The following is a 20,426-nucleotide window of genomic DNA, read 5'->3' as shown; positions in this document are numbered from 1 at the left end:
GAGATTATCCGCGGACGGACGGACAGACAGACAGACAGGGGGAAACTATAAGGATTCCTAGTTGACTACGGAACCCTAAAAAACATTCAGTCGAATTGAGAACCTCCTACTTTTTTTGAAGTCGGTTAAAAAAACAACCTTTATTGCCGGCCGGCAAACGGCTAACCGATTGAAACAGAAACATAAATGAAAAGAGAGGGCGAACGGCGACACCTGCGTGTCGGCGATTTCAAAGGTAAGCGCACGTGCACCCGATCTCGCTACCTACGCCCAGGTGCGGGCGCGGCTTTCGACCTTCGCGCCGTGCAATAGAATTTAATGTCGGCTGCTCGTGTGCGGTCTGTTTGTTTTATAGAGTGGCGGCATTTTCAACATCAAAGGGTGAGCCTATTTTGTGCAAAATTCTGTTATATCAATAACTTCTCACGTCACTAGATTATCGACTTTGAATGTCGAGTATATTTATAGTATCATCACTTTATTTCAGTGTACGAATTTCGTATGTGTTAAAAATCATTGTTCTAGCTTCATAAACCAGGGAGGAAATAATGGAGAGCGTTTATATGTCTTGTTTTGCCTTAATTCAATATCATCACATATTTTTGTTGCTGATAAAATAATACATCCTATATATCAAGGCCTTGTAGCTCGGCGAAAGAATCGTGATCGCGGAGTGCGCCGGCACTGATTATAATTATTTTGTCCAATTATTATAATAACCTATACAAAAAGTACCGATAGAATAGGTATTCTAATCTATATCTGCATAGAACTATTTAAAACAAACCACAAAAGTTCATAGTTGATCGTTATTGGTACAGTCAGCAACTCAGCTATGAATACAGATAAAGTGCCAAATATATGTATACACACACCTTAATGTACTAAGTACCAACACTTGTACAGGAAATAAAATACTCTATACATATTTTTGGCACTTTGTCTTGCCAGCTGTGTTGTTGACTGTACACGATCTAAAAAGGAGCCGAACGGTTATTATAATTACGCGGTGACTTGCGTAGTCGGCGGCCGCGCGATACATAGTGCTGTCTCTGTTCAGGCCCCGTAGCCGAATGCCATTTCTCCGACGCGAAACGAAAACGAAACGCAGTCTGGCTCTGTTGCGCCAATACGCAAGAGCGATAGAGATAGATATCTACTATAGCGTTTCGTTTCGTGAGCGTTTGTGCCATTCGGCTACGCACCCTGTTCTTACTACCACGAATTTGAAGAACAATATTGCTGTCTCTCTCAATCTTTAGGCGTCATTCATATATTACGTCATACTAAATGTGACAATCCATGTTAAAGGATTAAAAAAGCGTGACATTGGGGGGTCCAAATAGTAGTCCATAAACCACGTCTTTGACCAACGTGAGTGATATCTCTGTCACTCTTTACGTCTTTACTAACAGAAATTTAAATAACAATAGTGCTATCTCTGTCACTCTTTACTAACAGAAATTTAAATAACAAAAATGCTATCTCTGTCACTCTTTACTACCAGGAACTTAAATTATTATAGTGCTATCTCTATTCTCTGTCACTCTTTACTATCAGGAACTTAAATTGTTATAGTGCTATCTCTGTCACTCTGTACTACCAGGACCTTAAATTATTATAGTGCTATCTCTGTCACTCTTTACTGTGTGCGGGAAGTGCACATACCACGAGTTTGACTAACATGAGTGCTATCTCTGTCACTCTTTACTACCAGGAACTTAAATGATTATAGTGCTATCTCTGTCACTCTTTACTTCTAGGAACTTAAATATTTTTTTCGGTTTCGGTTTTGGTCTTGGTTTCGGTGTCGGTTTTGGTGTAGGTTTCGGTGTCGGTTTCGGTTTCGATTTCGGTTTTCGTTTCCATTCCCGTTTCGGTTTCCGTTTTCGTTTTCAGTTTTGTTTTTGTTTAAACTAACAGAACTAAAACTAAAACCAAAACCAAAACCAAACCAGAAACGGGAAACCGAACACGGGAAACCGGATATCGGATACCGTATATCGGATACTGGTTACCGGTTACTGTCTACCGTTTACCGGATACCGGTTACCGTCTACCGGTTACCGGTCACCGTTTACCGGATACCGGTTAACGGTCATTGGTTACTGGTTACCGGTTACCGGTCACCGAATACCGGAGACCTGTCACCGGTTACCGGTTAACGGTTACCGGATACCGGATACCGGATACCGGTTACCGGATACCGGATATAGGATACCGGATACCGGTTACCGGGTACCAGATACCAGAAACCAGGTTTTGATTTCTGGTTTCTCATGTTACAACGTGTATAGATTAGTCGATACCAAGTCGGACACTTCCGATTAGGCGATTTCGGCTCGCATTGTTACGCAGCATTCGAGTGTTGAGTTTCTCACACATGAGGCCCCCTAATAAAATTTGTACCACTCATATTATTGATTTGACTCTCGCAACACAAACACCTCATGCCCACACAAATACACACAAAATAAAATCATTCACAAACTTCAAATCATTCAAAAACTCAACAGTCACACGCGCTCCTCGCGGTCCTCTAAGAACTCCCTCGCGAGAGTCGACACTTCAAAATGAGCGACATCGCATCGGCTCATCGTCCACAAATCCGAAAAGATCCACCGATAAATTTGTACCGGAAAGACCTCACCGCGACAATGTCACATTACCCAAATTACTTCAAAAATCCTCTGAAAGTGAAACAGTTCATTAGGTTTACCGTAAGGGTGAGTGAGACAGACACGCACTGTGCTTCAAATTTGCCTCGCCAAAATACGTTACACACGACTCGAAAGAATACAGTCTTAAGCGCCGCAAGCTTTCATACATATTACGTTGTTGTGATCCAAGCATCTCGTCAAGCTCGATAGGTACTATTATTGAGCTAACGACTTGACCAGTTTAACGTGACCTATCGGACTAATTGATTTGTATGACTTTTGTCACTTGTAATAAGGGAGCTCTCTTATACTGGACGGTGAAATATTTGTTATCGAAGCGTTTTGAAAACGCGGCGCCCTTGATATCGTCGAGCGAAACACGTGTTGACGACTCGCCGCCCGTTCCCGCTACTACTATACTAGCTGTACCTACTCTGTGCACGACCTTATTCTGCAGGTAATAACGTTCATATTAAAGCGCAAGTAAGAAAAATATCAATTAAGTAATGAATCTTACATATTTGTTGTTTAATTGATTTCGTATAGTACTAAGAATATATTAACGGCAAAATTTACCATCTTTCAATTTAGTTAGGTATTTTTCCTTTCCTAAAATTATCAATATTTAAGATTTTGAACAAGCGCCAAAAGTATTGGTATAAGTTTTAATAATTTATCAACACACGTAATATTATATTCATAATAAATTGCAGGATTACGGTTAACAATATTTTCTAGTGAAATACGCCTGAAAATGTGTAACTTACTAAACCTTCTTTATAAATGATAGTTCTGTATGAATTATTTATAAAAATTTGATGTTTTTATATGAAATGCAGGTGTCACAACATAATACAAGCACTTTTTCCGGATTACATTTAATACTTTAGTTATAAAATCAAAAAATATTCAAAGTTCGTTTTTATTTTTTTTTTAATTGAATCAGAACCCTAATTTGATTAATAATTTGCATTTTAACTATCACTAATGATACTTTATACGACAGAAAAAGAAAATTACGGTTATCGAATTATGTCCACGTCAAGCTATTTTTCCTGGTCTAACGCACATGTAATGCCCTTCGTGGCGGACATTTTATCGGACGTTGTGGGTTCGTCATATCATATTTTTACGTTATAAAGGTACCTACTATCTTTTACCGTTGGCTTCGCTAGCGTTAAATAAAAAAAAAATCAGAATGCTTCATCCAAACTTCCACCCACCATTTTAGGGAAGTGGGGGGTCAGAAAGAGACAAAAAGTAGCTTATGTTACTTCTCCATCCGTTCAGTGGAGATAGTTGAAGAACTATCTCCACTGAAAAAATCACGTCAAATTGTAGCTCCGTCTTGCCGTGAAAGACGGACAAACAAACAGTACCTATAATATTAAGTACCTATATATTGGGTTGGTAAGAAAGTAATGAGCGAATCATAACCAATATTGTAATTTTTATTTAATTTATTATTTTAATCATTTATCAAAAATATAATGGCCTTCGTTATCTACTACTTGTCTCCATCGTTCTGGTAAAGAATGAATAGCATCGGCGAAGAAGTTCTTAGATTTAGATTCAAAAACTCAGCTATGTACTGTCGTAGATGGGCTTGATCATCGAACTTTTTTTCATTCAAGGCATTGCTTAGCGATCTGAACAATGCGTAATCCGTAGGTGCCAAGTCTGGAGAGTACGGTGGATGAGGTATCACTTTCCAACCTAGCTCCAATAGCTTTAGCCGAGTCACTTTTGCAATGTGTGGGCGAGCATTGTCGTGTAAGAAAAAAACTTTAGCATGCTGTGGACGATTCTGACAGATTTTTTGGTTTAAATTTTCAAGCTGATTACAGTATACTGATGCGGTAACAGTCATTCCACTTGGTAGGAGTTCCCAGTGAATAATACCATGAATATCCCACCAAACGGACAGCATAACTTTTTTCGGGTGAGGCTCTGTTTTTGGTGCCTCTATTCCTTTTTCGTTTGGAGCTAGCCACTGACGTTTGCGTGTGTGATTTATATATAAGACCCATTTTTCATCTCCAGTGATAAGATGGTCCAACCAGTTGAATGTGCGGCGAAAAGACAGAAGTTGTATGCAGATATCGGCACGGCGGTTTAGTTGATCTCTATCAAGTTCGTGCGGTATCCAAACACTGTATTTGTAGTTTTTTCCCAACTCGTGTAAATGTGTTTCTATGGTGACATGAGAGCAGCCTAACTCGGTAGCAAGAGTACGACTCGTTAGCCTCGGTTCTCCTTCAATTAAGGTTTTTAATTTGGCTACATCAATCTTCACCGGTCGACCAGACTTAGGTTGATCTGATAATGAAAAGTCGCCACTACGAAACCGCTGGAACCATCATTTCGCCGTGGCCTCAGACACAACTTCAGGAGCAACACGCTGACATATATTACGCACTGCTTCGGCGGCTGAATGGCCAGACTGAAATTCATATAGTAAGCAATGCCTTACATGCACTTTTAATTCGTCCATTTTCTTCCTTATATTAGCTCGGTGACAGCTAGTGAATGACTGACGAGAAACTTTGCGACTCGCCCTTTATATACTTTCGACCATAGAAGATTCTAGAACTATCTCAAAAATTTTATGTGGAATTCAATCGATCGCTCATTACTTTCTTACCAACCCAATAGATATTGTGTGTAAATCAAATACGGGCGAATCTCTTAACGGTGGTCAGTTATATTATAGGACATAAGAAATATAGGTAATTCGCAGACATCGTAACTTTTCCAGCAATTTTGGTGCAGCATTGTCGTGTTAAGTAATATTTGGTAATATTTATATTTCCAAAGACAGCTGGAATAGGTTAATATAACAGTAAAATGTGTCTTATTTGATCATCTACCTAGAATTATGTATGAATTCCTTTATTTCTTTCTGCAAATTAGGTAACTTAGAATTGAAATTAAATTTTATCATTAAAAAAATTGTATATGTGGGAGTAAGAATATTGCAAACGCGAGCCTTTAAATCGCAATATTCAACTTCCGGACCACGTTGTAAAATGTACTATGAAATTTTGAATTAGGGTCAATTCGCGGGAAGAGTAACATGAGTCACGATTTAATGGCATGTTCCATTTACGATAGAAGTTCAAATCATAATCTATCTCTAAATAAGTGTTTCTTTCCGGATATATGCATAGATCCTTTAATTTGCAGCTGTAGTTCAAATAAACACTCACTGAAGTCGTGACTCACGTTACATTTATTTAAAGTCACACACAGGTCGAACGCGATTAATTAACATTATTTTTACCTTTTTTCCCAACGTTTCGGCCAGGTTGCACTGGCCGTGGTCGCGGAAGACTGACGTCCCAGCAAAACACAGCAGTTACATTTACGTGGATTCACCCATTAGATCCAAGTGCAATGAATTTTGAAACTCCAGTCTAACTTTGCGATATGATATCTCCAAACACTCAAACCTAGTCAACGCTTAACTGAATCGTCCAAGTTTTGCGACTTTGCAAACTAGTGCACACTTCTCAAGTACCTGAAGTATAGTCCAATTTGATTTCTAGACCACTGTAGTAGAACAGTGTCTTATTGACACCGTGCTTTGTTTGTCATGTTTCTTCTGTCCCTTTCAAGTTTACTCTGAAATAATAAAAAAGATCAAGCAGGCAAGTATGGTCGCGCGATAAAATGATAAAATATCACACACAAATAGTGCGATAGGGAAGGCCTGATGTTTTATCATTTATCGTGCGACCATGGTTGCCTGTCAGATAGCACTAGCAGTCGCTTTCCTTAAAACTAGTGTGATAGTGTATATGCCAACGACGATTTAATAAGGGACTGACAAACCTCATAAAAACAGCGTAACCCTGAAATGTATGGGCTTTTTAGGCTTATAAATAGATGGCGCTGTTTCGCAGTCTCGAAGTGGCGCAAATCATATTTTCCCGAAATATTTTTTATTTCTTTATTTTAATATCATGATATCACGTCAATACTCATATTAAAAAAAAAATTGTAGGCATCATCAGTGTAGTTATGATAGTATATGATAGGTGGCGCTAAAAAAATTGATACGATTCTTATGTAGTATGAAGATTGTATATTCTATATAAATTATCCTTGGTCTATGCCAAGCCTTGGAACTAGTTGCAAAAGTGGACCCTAGTCTCTGATGAGCCGTATTAGAAAGATGGAAGAAAGAAAGAAAAACGCTAGAAAGAAGACACCGCTTCTTACCTCATAGAAGTAATAGTAGTTGATGTCAGTAGCGTTGGTGCTATTTAGTGTTCTGTTCTCATTCGGAAATACCAGGGCCCCAGGAGTGGAGGTGTCCATCTCTTCCATTACTTGCTCCGGATCCATGGTTCTGAAAAAGAAGATCAGTAGTTTAACACTCTGCCGGTAGATGTCGCTAGGGGTTCGATTGATCCATATGATGGTGGAAAAGCTCGCTGAGTGGGGACGGCTTTAGACCGTATACGTCGGGCTTCGCCCTACTCTTTAAGTACCAGGCTTTAGGCCGTTATATATAGTGACGAATTTAATAGCTATTTATTTATTTATACAGGGAGACGCCTGCCTGTGTGGTGATGGGTTAAGAATTTCACCACCCCCTTTCTTCCCGTGGGTGTCGTAGAAAGCGACTATGGGATATGGGTTAAATTGTGGCGTAGGCGAGAGGCTGGCAACCTGTCACTGCAATGTCATAGTTTCGATTTCTTTCAACCCCTTATTTGCCAAGAGTGGCACTGAAGCTTTAGTAGTTTCATGTGTTCTGCCTACCCCTTTATGGGATACAGGCGTGATTGTATATATGTATGTATACATGGAGACATCTAAACCTTAAAAATTATCACACAAGACATTTTCATTGTAAATACATATCAAAACCACGACTCAGGAACAATGTCTGTTATCATCACGTCTGGTTTCTCGGAAACGTTCTTATTCGTCGTGCTAGTTTAGTCATCGTCAGTATTTCCAAAGACATATGTAACTCTGTATAGACAGATAAAGTCTAAAAAAAAACGTACCTCAAAACCATACAGATAAAGGTACGGTGTGACCTAGATGATGACACACCTTTGGGGGACGCTTGGCTAGATGGCGCTAATATTAATATTTGACATTTTAACACATATCAAGCTGCGAATATGGGCCAAATTGTCAAAACTGAGGTTCAAAAGTTTTAAGTTTGTGTCGAGAGATGGAAGTTTATGCTGTAACTCTCTATAATACTCGATCCTCTTTGGTATTTCTTATACCTACTGAGACTGACTGAAATAGTATGACGTTCGTGTGTTTCCGTGGGAATACGAAGGAAAAACATTTCGCGCTGTATCTGTACAGTCAGCCAAAAAAGTGGTTTACCACTTTTCGACCTGTTTAAAACAGAGTCGAAAAGTGGTAAACCACTTTTTTGTCTGACTGTACCAGGATTAGAACTTAAGACTATCGGCTTTGCAAGCCAGACCACTCGTTAGATAAATAATTTGTTCTTTAAGTAACTTTAGTGCTACCACATCTCGGACACTGGCGATCAAATATATGAAAGAGGCGCTTTCCTAACACACATTCTAAGCTCGTGTAGGTGAACGCGTACCATATGCTTGTATGAGTGAGATATGACAGGTCGACTGTTCGCGTTTTTGACAGGCGGTAACTGTGAGGTAACCGAGAGGGGGCGGGCGGCACTTTCAGCGGGGAGCGGGAGTGGCCATACTGTACGATAGTACTCTTTATTATACTGTGGTGCTACGTTGAATGATGATCTTGTTAACCCACTAAGTAAGCTAAAGTGTCTAACACTCATCTATCAATGTCGAGGTCTCAGGTCACGTGTCCAGTAACTTAAAACTAAGCTAGCGTGGCAGGGGATCCACTTAATTATTTGACAAGAATATAGCCCTTTAGGGTTTTTCATTGAATATATAGTACGTATTACTAGTAAATACGGAGTTATTTTGATGTTGTAGTCGTTGTAATGAATACTGAATACCTACATAAGTTTACAAAATGTAAATAAAACATTTTGGACTTCTTTAGGGTTCCGTAGGGGATAAGGAAAAACGGAACCCTTATAGGATCACTCGTGCATCTGTCTGTCCGTCTGTCACAGCCAATTTTCTCCGAAACTACTGAACCGATTAACTTGAAATTTGGCACGCATACAAACCTGTGACCCAAAGACGGACATGTAATTTAAATTAAGCAGATTTAATTATAGGGGCCAATTTTGGGGGGTAAAAGTGAAAATTAAAAATCAAAGCTTCTAGAACTATACTGTATATCAAATTAAAAAGGTTTTCCTAAGTATTAAAAAAAAATTGTAAGATAATTTTCAAGTTATTTAAGAAAATAGACAAAAAATTACCCCCCCCCCCATCCTTATCTCTGAAACTACTAAGAGTGAATGAACTTTTCAAAAAAATACACAAGATAGTTTTCAATCTACAGTAAAGCGTAAGTCGGACTTAAAATAAAAAAAAACTCAAATTACGAATTTCACTCACTGCCGCTGCAAGGCGTTACCAAATCTCTTGAAATTGTGTGAGCGCGTTTGAATATTATATATAAATATAAACTCATTTCTGTTTCGTTTTGTTCAAAATATCGATTATACGCAAAAATTACTTAAGTTCCTACTGAAAAGGAGGCGCTTAAGCCCTTCCTGTAGTGTACAACCCTTACAACGCGAGTACAACTCGTACTTGGCCGGTTTTATTTTCGCACCTTCTCTATTATTCAATTGTCGAATTCGTTTTATTTTTGGATATGGGTTGTCCTGAGTCTCGGGAGGCATACTGTGTTACATGTCCAAGTTCTTAGATGATTTTATTTTCGTACGTTTTCTGACTATTTTCGATTCGAACGTTGTCGTTTTTTTTTTATGAAATAGGCAGCTGACGAGCCGCCTGATGAGAAGCAGTCAACGCCGCCCATGGACATAAGCGACATCGGGGGAGCCACTTATGCGTTGCCGACCTTTGAGAACCCCGCTTCCAGAATACCTGCTTCTTGAAGAACCCCGTCCCCGTATAGTGGAAGGGTAACACCTCAGAAGGTAGCTCATTCCACAACTTGCACGTTCTGGGCAAAAACGAGCGAGGCCCATTTCTTCTTGTTGCATAATTCGTTCGTTAAATGTTTAAACATATAAACGTTTACTTATTTTATTTACTTAGCGTAGCTTATGAAGCGATTGTGAAGTTAACTATGTATAACTAGCTTTTCCCGCGGCTTCGCCTGCGTACTAAAAGTAATCTTATTCAAATAACGAACTTTGGACCCCCATTTGGATGTGAATTTTGAAATAGTTATTTGCAAATATATTTTACTTCTCGTTTTTCAATTCCACACTCGGCGTTAAAATACAACTTTGCCCCCTTGTATATAACACAAAACTTTTCCCCTCACTATAGCGAGGAAACTACAACGCAAAAAATGCGTTTATCACTGCTTCCAGTATTTCCACAGGTGGTAAATCATCTTTTGGTCTTGACCATGATGCCATCGTCCTCGATGGCATCATGGTCAAGACCAATAGAAAGCGCCGCGGCATAGAGTGGGGGCTGTCCAACGTGCTGGAAGATTTAGACTATGCCGATGATCTATGCCTATTGAGCCACACACGCGCCGACATGCAAGCCAAATTGGACGACCTACGGCGAGAGGCTTTGGAGACGGGACTCAAAATCAACACCAGGAAGACCCAAGACATGAGGTGCAGAGCAACCAGTTCGGTACCGTTGCTCATCGGCACAGAGGGTGTGGAGACAGTCCACAAATTTACGTACCTTGGTAGTGTAGTGTCGGAAACTGGAGGGACCGAAGAGGACATCGCTTCGAGGATCGCCAAGGCGAGAGCAACCTTCGCACGACTCCGTCCTATATGGCAATCGCGGAAACTGACTCGGAGAGTTAAGCTCAAGATATTCCGGTCCAACGTGAAACCCGTGTTGCTGTACGGATGTCGGACGTGGAAGGTCACTAAGGACATCTCGCAACGGATCCAGGTCTTTGTCAACCGCTGTCTTCGCCGCATTCTCGAAATATACTGGCCCGAGAAAATCTCCAACACAGCTCTGTGGGAACGCTGCGGTGAGACGCCGATCAACCAGCAGATCAAACGCCGCAAATGGAACTGGATTGGCCATACGCTCCGAAGGGACCCCGACCACATACCGAGGCAAGCCCTAGACTGGAATCCCCAAGGAAAGCGAAGACGTGCCCGCCCTAAGCAGTCCTGGCGGAGGACGATCACTGCAGAAGCGAAGGCGATAGGGATGACCTGGAGCGAAGTAAAGCGCGAAGCTCAAAACCGCTCGGGATGGCGACGCACTGTGGATGCCCTCTGCCCCATCTAGGGGACACAGGACATTAAGTCAAGTAAGTCAAGTAAATCATCTTTATTACTAGATTCACCTACTTTTATCAATTTTAAAGCAGTTAATTTGACTTTATTCAAGGTTAAATTACTTTACCCACTAGTGGATAAAATGCGTTTTTACCCGCTGGTATTAAAGGACAAAACACGTGTTTCCGAGCTAGTGAGGGGAAAAATTATTTCTTAGTGCTCCTTATAAGGAACCTATACGTGCCAAATTTGGAATCTCTAGGACCAGTGGTTTCGACTGTGAGTTGATATGTCAATCAGACAGTTTCTTCTTTTATATATTTAGATAAGAGTTTGAAATGATTTACTGTTAGTTTAAAGGTATTCCGGTCTATATCCCGGTCAATATAAGTCTAATGTTAAGTATGTATGTAGTTAAGCAGATGGCAATAGTTAGCTTTCGTAAAGGGTGGAGCTTAAGGGTCGTTTGTACTGTATGCTTACCATCTCCAATTCTCCTTCAACTGCTCAAAGGTTAACTGGAAGAGATCCCTTAAAGGGATAAGTTCGTCTCTGTACTAGTGACAAGCTCTTTTTTGTTTGTTGTATTATTTTCTGGTACAATAAAGTGTTTTAATACCACTACCTACTGCTAATTTTGACAGAAAGCTGGCATAACGCAAGGAAGATACATAATTTATTTCGTAGATGATGTCAGTATTCTGTAAGTCATATGTCTATTAATACCAGCGTTCTTAACAATAGGTTATAGGTCAAGTCATTTATAACTTTATCACATTCAAAGCTTAGACGAGCTTGAACACATTAACACTAATCTCTATGACAAAGCGTGCCTTTACGAGATATAAGCATTCACAGTATCGTAACGGTACTTTTAGAATAAAAGCCTTCCTCGAACTGGATGCATATCGTCACTACTTTAAAAAAAACTTGTATCTTCGTGTGTCAATGAAAAGAAAATTGTAGTAAGTATGTATGGAATGCATATAGACTTACTGCGTTTTAACTGTGAGGAGCAGCGTGAGATACGAGATTTTTTCAAAGTAGTGACGATATGTGTGGTCAATTCATAAGAGCAAGAATTAGCACGAATAAAATGAGTGAATGAAAATATGCATGTGTGTGACAGGTTAACAAATAAAATGGCAGATTTTGACAGTTCATCATCATCATCATCATCAGTCTATCCTCGTCCACTGCTGGACATAATCTCATCCAGCCCGCATCACCACCACAGTATAATAAAGAGTACTATCGTACAGTATGGCCACTCCCGCTCCCCGCTGAAAGTGCCGCCCACCCCCTCTCGGTTACCTCACAGTTACCACCTGTCAAAAACACAAACAGTCGACCTGTCATATAAGCATAGTACGCGTTCACCTACACGAGCTAAAACTGTGTGCTAGGAATGCGCCTCTTTCAATATATTTGATCGCCAGTGTCCGAGGTGTGTCACCACCCAGCTTGCGTACGTCGTCACTCCATCTTGTCACAGGGCGTCCTACACCACGTTTGCCGAGTCGCGGTCTCCACTCAAGAACCTTTCGGTTCCACCGACCGTCTGTCCTGCGACTAACGTGCCCAGCCTACTGCTTTTTGACAGTTACGAGGCCTTATTGCCTAAATACCGCTTATGAATTAAGTACTTATTCAGTGTGATGTAACGTAAATCATAATATTTTTTTCCTTGTTACTTTAACATGGCTATTGCGATTTAAAAACATACAATTTAGATGTAACTTAGTGACTTTTTATAGAGAAATCTCAACTCAATAATCACTCAAAACTGACCAAATTTTAGCAAAACTGATTTTTTTTTTCACCTATATTTACTACACGCAATAAATTCAAGTTTTGACTCTTTTACTTGCTCAAATTAAGGTCAAAGTATTATATACAATCAACAGTTAAAATTACTCACACTTTCTACATAAATTTGAGTTGAAGAATTTTTCCAAGGCGTAAGGCCTCTTACGACTGTATTAATAGACAAGTCTCATTCACACAAAATAAATGTTTATTCATTTTATTCATGCCAGGGGGCCGATTTTTGAGTCTCACTGTCACTAAAATACCGGTTGAAAACGGTGAATTGCCTATTATTTTCAGTACCATTTTTCTGAATTCGAACGCCGTGAGACTCAAAAATCGGCCCCCAGCTCTCATGAATCGACCGACGTAAAATGTGCCTTATTAGTGCGTTTTCACAATATCCGATCCGATATCGGATGTCGGACCGATATCCTATACATTACAGGCGCCATCTTGGATTTTTTCTATTGAAATCCTTCCGACATCCGATATCGGATCGGATAATGTGAAAACGGCCTTATAGTCGGCGCTTTATAAATATCGCTTATCACTAATTTGGAACGTGATCGTCACGCATACGGTGTAACTTAGGTAAACCGAACAATTTTAACAGCGTATTTCCTCGCCACATTTCAACACTACAATGTCTACTCAATCCAAAAATTTATGTCTGATGAAAACCACGATGCTCATTGATTATTTTGCTTATAATTTTGACATGTGTAATTTTTCTATTATTGTAAAAATAAATTTAGATTATTTGTTGACTGCTAAATTAATTCAATAATTCTAAAATGTATTGTATTTCGAAATTCCCTTACTATAGACTTTATCATTGTGATATTATTATACTTTTAATATTTTTAGGTTTTTAATAGCACTGTTTTTGCATGTTAGCTTTATATTGCATACCTATCATAAGATGGAACATAGGGACCTTCTTAAAAAAAAAAATTTTAATTCAGGCAAAAAAACCCATTACATATAAAAGACAAAAAACGAACAAAGTAAAAGTAAAACGCCATTGTAACACCACACTGACTGTAACAAAACTATGTTCTTGCAATAAATATATTTCTATTTCTATAAACTTTTTGCATTTCACCTAGTTTCAAAATTATTTCTATTAAAAATTACAGATAAAACACATTTGGCGTACATTACATTTCGAATCAGGGCGAAAGTCTTCGTAAAAGCCATTTGTGGTAGCAACAAAAAGCGGAATTTGAAATCGCATTCATTAATTTGGGTGTATTGATGGCATTCTTTCTTTCCTTTGGTGGAATAAAAACGTGAAAGACTTTGTTTTGAGCGGCACAGGGAAGAAATAGAGTGGCTTGAATTAAACATGTTTTGTGGTAATTTTGATAAAAACAGACAAAAAGAAAGTGCCTTTATTTTTGTAACATACGAGTACTGTAATGTAAATAAGCTTGACTGTTGTACAGTCAGCCAAAAAAGTGGTTTACCACTTTTCGACCTTATGAGTTTAAAATAGAGTCGAAAAGTGGTAAACCCCTTTATTGGCTGACCGTACGTGGAAAAATCATGGTGACCCGTGTTTTATAAAATGTAATCCAGTTGAATGATGTTCCAGAAGAAGAGATAAACCAGGTTAAGGGCCTTTTTTTTTTTCAAAGTTGTCCACCCCACTTTTTTGGAACATGGGTATATTTTACGCGATTCATACTCAGAATCGCGAGGTCTTTCGATCCTAATAGGAGAAAAAAAGTCCCAAAATTTCCATATATTTTTCAGACCTTCGATTCCGTTACCGCCATACAAAATGTATGAAAAAATGGTAAAGGAATGGGAAAAAACCTTGGGCCACTTTTTTCTCCTATTAAGATTGAAAGTATTTTGAGTTTATACCACATAAAAATTTCCAAATCCAAAAAAAAGTGGGGTGGACGACTTTGAAAAAAATGGCCCTCATGGATCACACTTAAGTTAAGGTTGTGCTAAAATTTATTGGTCATCCAAAATCTTGAATAAATATTTTTTTTTCCTTGGCAAGACTACAAATTAAAATCGTCTTGAAAATTATTTACGTCTTATTTTATTCCGCGGGTATGATAAAAATTAAAGATGTCATTGTCAACGTTAAATCGCTACCATATAATGCAAACACATTGTTCGCCTTTAGACTGGTCAAATGCGCCTAGCCTTAAAGAGATCTAATCTACTAAAGACCCCAGGTTCGATTCCCGGCTCGGCCACCAGTGGACTTGATCTATTATTTGTACTTGTGTGGTATCTAATTCAGTTTATAATATATTTATAGTAGTAGTAAGAGTACTTAAAAACATCAATAAAATTATTTGCTTTGTCGTAGTTCGAAATAATTGAATGTTGAAAGTTGAACAAGCCACTCCATTAATATTATGTTCCTGCAATCTGTATTTCACATGACTAGGTTGAAAGAAAAAGTAATTCCGATTAAACCCTTACAATACAAACAAGTCCTTATTGAATTGATTGAATTAGTCATTATATATTTCAGTGTAAATAATTATTTATTTATCCATAATAAGTACAAAAACGCTCGCTCACATCACATTTCGGACACTGGCGATCAAATATATGAAAGAGGCGCGTTCCTAGCTCACATTCTAAGCTCGTGGAGGTGAACGAGTACCATGCTTGTATGAGTGAGATATGACTGGTCGACTGTTTGGGTGTTTGACAGGCGGTAACTGTGAGGTAACCGAGCGGGGGTGGGCGGCACTTTCAGCGGGAAGCGGGAGTGGCCATACTATACTATAGTACTCTTTATTATACTGTGCTCACGTCTCAAGTATTTTCATAGAATATAATCCAAATTCAAGATCGACCAGACTAATATTGTCCTCACATTTCTAACAGATAAAGGAGCTATTTGAACAGTACTCAAACGGGATCTAGAAAAATCTGTCGTGCGTGAAATCCTCGTACAGATGGGAGGATTTCCCGGATATAACGTTCTTATTAAAGTTTGTTGTGGGCATATTAAACCTGAGAGCGCATGATTTGAAAAGGTAACGTTATAAAATGTGCTTGGCCTTAGATATAACAGTTATTTGAGTTTATTAAAGTTAGAAGTGCTTTTATTGAGAATTTTGTGAGCTCTGTAGATAAGAGGGTAACATTTATACCACAGACATATGTAACTCTGTATAGACGGATAAAGCCTAAGAAAAAAACGTACCTCAAAGCCCTAGAGAAAAAGGTAAGTATTAAGGTACGGTGGTCTAGGTGGCGTTACACCTTTGGGGAAGGCTCAGCTAGATGGCGCTAGTATTAATATTTAACATTTTAACACATATCAAGCTTGTTAGCTTGATATGTGTTCATATTGTTATATGGACCAAATTGTCAAAACTGAGGTTCAAAAGTTTTAAGCTTGTGTCGAGAGATGGCAGTCTATGCACTGTGATTACACATTTTACTTTTACAGTAACTCTCTACAATACTCGATTATCTTTGATTTATACTAACACACACACACACACTTATACTAACTAGAGGGTAACACTAATCTAGTTACAAATTTTCATGAAGATCGGTCAAGAATTTCGACCTGTAGAGGAGAACACCCGGATACACAAAAGCAAATCGAGGTTAAAATAAAACGTAGACCTACGCTGCCGCTGTGGCCATTTATAACAAGTGAATAAAGAGAAAACATATTAAACTACACATACTAGGCCGACATACATAAAGTAGGTAACGATTTATATGTCCCTTTTTATATCAGACACAAACGGATAATGAATAATAGGTTTTCCTTTTATCGTATTTCAACCCTTTATGAGTACTGTGCCGTTGACTAGAGATGGGGCCATATATCTTATCATTACTACCTATTTGACTTTGATACCTAGGATTTTTAATGGTTTATTTTGTCATCGACTTTGCAAAACCTTAAAAACTTCTAGAACATTTAAGAAAGAAAACCGGCCAAGAGCGTGTCGGGCCACGCTCAGTGTAGGGTTCCGTAGTTTTCCGTATTTTTCTCAAAAACTACTAAACCTACGAAGTTCGAAACAATTTTCCTAGAAAGTCTTTATAAAGTTCTACTTTTGTGATTTTTTCATATTTTTTAAACATATGGTTCAAAAGTTAGAGGGGGGGGGACGCACTTTTTTTTCCTTCAGGAGCGATTATTTCCGAAAATATTAATATTATCAAAAAACGATCTTAGTAAACCCTTATTCATTTTTAAATACCTATCCAACGATATATCACACGTTGGGATTGGAATGAAAAAAAAAAACAGCCCCCACTTTACATGTAGGGGGGTACCCTAATAAAACATTTTTTTTCCATTTTTTATTTTTGCACTTTGTTGGCGTGATTGATATACATATTGGTACCTAATTTCAGCTTTCTAGTGCTAACGGTTACTGAGATTATCCGCGGACGGACGGACGGACGGACGGACGGACGGACAGACAGACATGGCGAAACTATAAGGGTTTCTAGTTGACTACGGAACCCTAAAAACTGGTTGATGCTTGTTGGGTTGGCAATATTGAGTAGGTAACCTGCTATCAAAAACATGTTCGACATTTTTTTGTCAGTGTCATCCATACTTATCCATACTAATATTATAAATGGGAAAGTGTGTATCTGTTTGTTTGTCCGTCTTTCACGGCAAAACGGAGCGGCGAATTGACGTGATTTTTTAAGTGAAGATAGTAACTGAAGGGATGGAGAATGACATATGTTACTTTTTGTCTCTTTCTAACGCGAGCGAAGCCCCGGGCAAAAGCTAGTTTCTCATATTTCAGCTTTAGCTGCTAATAATGACCAGAATGAATCGTCTTAATATTCGGCTCGATATTACCGATACCGAATATTTAGCAAAATATTTGTAGTCGGCAAAATATTTGGCCCATCTCTACCGTTGACCCTTTTGGTAGATACAAAAACGATCGCAGATAATTGGCTGTCAGCGCGATGACATCTTATATTTTTCTGCGATTTTCCTTTTGAAAGAAAAAGGTTAAATTGCTGTTAGTGTTCTATCGAGCTCGAACAGGATATTGCCTGTTTTGATGAAATAAGATGAAACGCGGATAATTTAGGTCTCAATGATAATTGAGGTTAGAAATGTTTCAAACAGAAGTTTCAAAATTGCAAAACTTTTCATGGAAAGTTCTCGGTATTGTTCTTTTCTCGTTAATTGTCATAAGTTATCGGCGATAGAAAGAACAGAAGTAACGTGACGTCAAATTTATGTCATCGGCATGAAAGTTACGGGCCCTGCTGATAGCTCATTTGCTTTTGGTGGGACCTGCCTTAGGCCTGTATTTAGACGGCGTGCGAAATCGCATGCGATTTTAGTTACATTGCGGGCTGTTGGGGTTACATCAAATTTTGCACAGCCATCAAATACCGCAATGTAATTAAATTCGTATGCGAGTTCTCGTACCGTCTAAATGGGGCCTTAGTGTCAATCTTCATAGCATTTGATGAATCGATAATAAACGCCCGTGTGTAATAAGTATCAAATTATGAAGTAGTTATGTACGTTATGAAGTAGTAAGTAGTAGTAGTAGCTTTTTATTGTACAAAAACACATTAAAAATAACATACATACTCTCCCAAAAATATGAACTGACAAAGGTATGAACTTAATATTATGTATAGTTACTATAGTTACTATATTTACTACTAAAAGTAATATATAGTAAGAACAAAACCAGATGGCAGATCCAATAAGATTTGCCGCAACGAATTTGCCTCCTTACAGGGAAGAGGATGAAACTGATTTGAATAAATAACCAATAAAGTATTACAGTACCGGAATCAAGAAAATAAGTTGCTTTATTTAGGCCAACGAGTTCTTGGTTTTTTATTTGATATCAACTAAGAAACGAATTAAATCATTTTATTAAATTATTATTATTTTTGATGACCGGTCTGGCTCAGTCTGTAGTGACCCTGCCTGCTGAGCGGCGGTCTTGGGTTCGAATCCCGGTAAGGGCATTCATCTGTGTGATGAGCACAGATATTTGTTCCTGAGTGGAATGGACGTTTTGTATTTGTATATTATATATATTATATCGTTGTCCGAGTACCCACAATACATGCCTTCTTGACCTTACCGTGGGGCTCAAAATAAATAAATATTATAGGGCATTCTTACTCAAATTGACTATTTATATGAAATAGATATTTATTATTTTTATTGCCTGTGTGGTGACGGGTTAAGAATTTCACTACCCCCTTTCTTCCCGTGGGTGTCGTAGAAGGCGACTATGGGATATGGGTTAAATTGTGGCGTAGGCGAGAGGCTGGCAACCTGTCACTGCAATGTCACAGTTTCGTTTTCTTTCAACCCCTTACTTGCCAAGAGTGACACTGAAGCTGTAGTAGTTTAATGTGTTTTGCCTACCCCTTTATGGGATACAGGCGTGATTGTATGTATGTATGTATGTAGATATTTAATTTAATTTGGGTTTTCGAAAACGCTAGTGGCCTATTAGTATAAACGTGCGACACTCCAGCTCGTACCAATAAGTTTTTCGGAACTTATGTGCAAAATATCATTTGATATTTGCCTATCCATGACTCAGGAACAAATATCTATGTTCATCACACAAATAAATGCCCTTACCAGGATCCGAACCCGGTACCGCGGCTTAGCAGGCAGGGTCACTACGCGCTAAGCCAGACCGGTCGTCACTATACTTATACTTGTCTGTTACAAAATTTTTGGCTTTTTTTATTTCCAACAAATATTTGTAGGTTGGTATTGTATATTATGTGTATGTTCCTTTTTCTTATCTCGAACTTGCCATTTGTATGAAAAAGGAAATGGCGCCTCAAAGAAACATGATTCGCTGAATAGTTGTTTGACCGAGGGAAACATTTGACAAATGATAAGTCTCCCAAAAGTTTAGAGGCGTTATAAAAGTCTGCTTTACAATCATTCTACCAATTGAAAAATTCATATACAAAAAGTGGCTAACCATTAGTTGTTAAAGTTAATCGTCGGAGAAATGTTGGTAGGCAAATGAAACTTGACCAAAGATAGTTCTGCGAAAAGGCAGAAGACCAGTATTAATTACTACTCCATACTCATGTTTGGGTCTCTTAATTAAATCTGAATATTTATCATAATAATATTATTATCTGGACATATGACATCAATTACTACTGTTCGATTCTAAATTTGCTTTATTTGAAATACTTGCCGATTACGGAATTACTTACGAAATAATAAAAAATTTCCGTCGATCACGTAGGTAATTCCGTAATAAAAAATAAAAATTACAACGTTTTGTTTTAAAGATATAAACGTTGTCTACCTCTGTCTAAATAATAAATTTAATTATTAGAATACAGCACACAATAATATAAGTAAAACGAAAAAAGTACATTATTATTAAAACTAAAAATTCAAAATGTTTAATGTTTTAAAAAACCTAATTTAACCTAGATTAGACATAGACATAGACATTTTATTAATAATATTATAAATATTACACGTTCATCAATAAAATTATTTAACAGCAATTAAATTAAGATTATTACAATTTCAGTCTAGTTATAATTTCGAATATTTAATTTGATAATTCTCTTTATTTACATGAACATATTTACATAATTATATAAGAAAC

General features: G+C 38.1%; 1 protein-coding gene across 1 annotated transcript in view; it reads right to left on the bottom strand.

Moving 5' to 3' along the window:
- The window catches only part of LOC125226163 (cardioacceleratory peptide receptor-like), a 233,801-nt gene that overhangs the window by 83,172 nt on the left and 130,203 nt on the right, over positions 1 to 20,426 (bottom strand). Inside the window, 1 exon segment of the mRNA XM_048130067.1 lies at positions 6,885 to 7,014. Within this exon segment, the coding sequence (XP_047986024.1) occupies positions 6,885 to 7,010 (126 nt within the window). The 5' untranslated portion in view covers positions 7,011 to 7,014.

Source organism: Leguminivora glycinivorella, chromosome 5 (assembly GCF_023078275.1).
Source record: "Leguminivora glycinivorella isolate SPB_JAAS2020 chromosome 5, LegGlyc_1.1, whole genome shotgun sequence".
NCBI lineage: Eukaryota > Metazoa > Arthropoda > Insecta > Lepidoptera > Tortricidae > Leguminivora > Leguminivora glycinivorella.
This window is presented reverse-complemented; position numbering and strand designations above follow the sequence as displayed.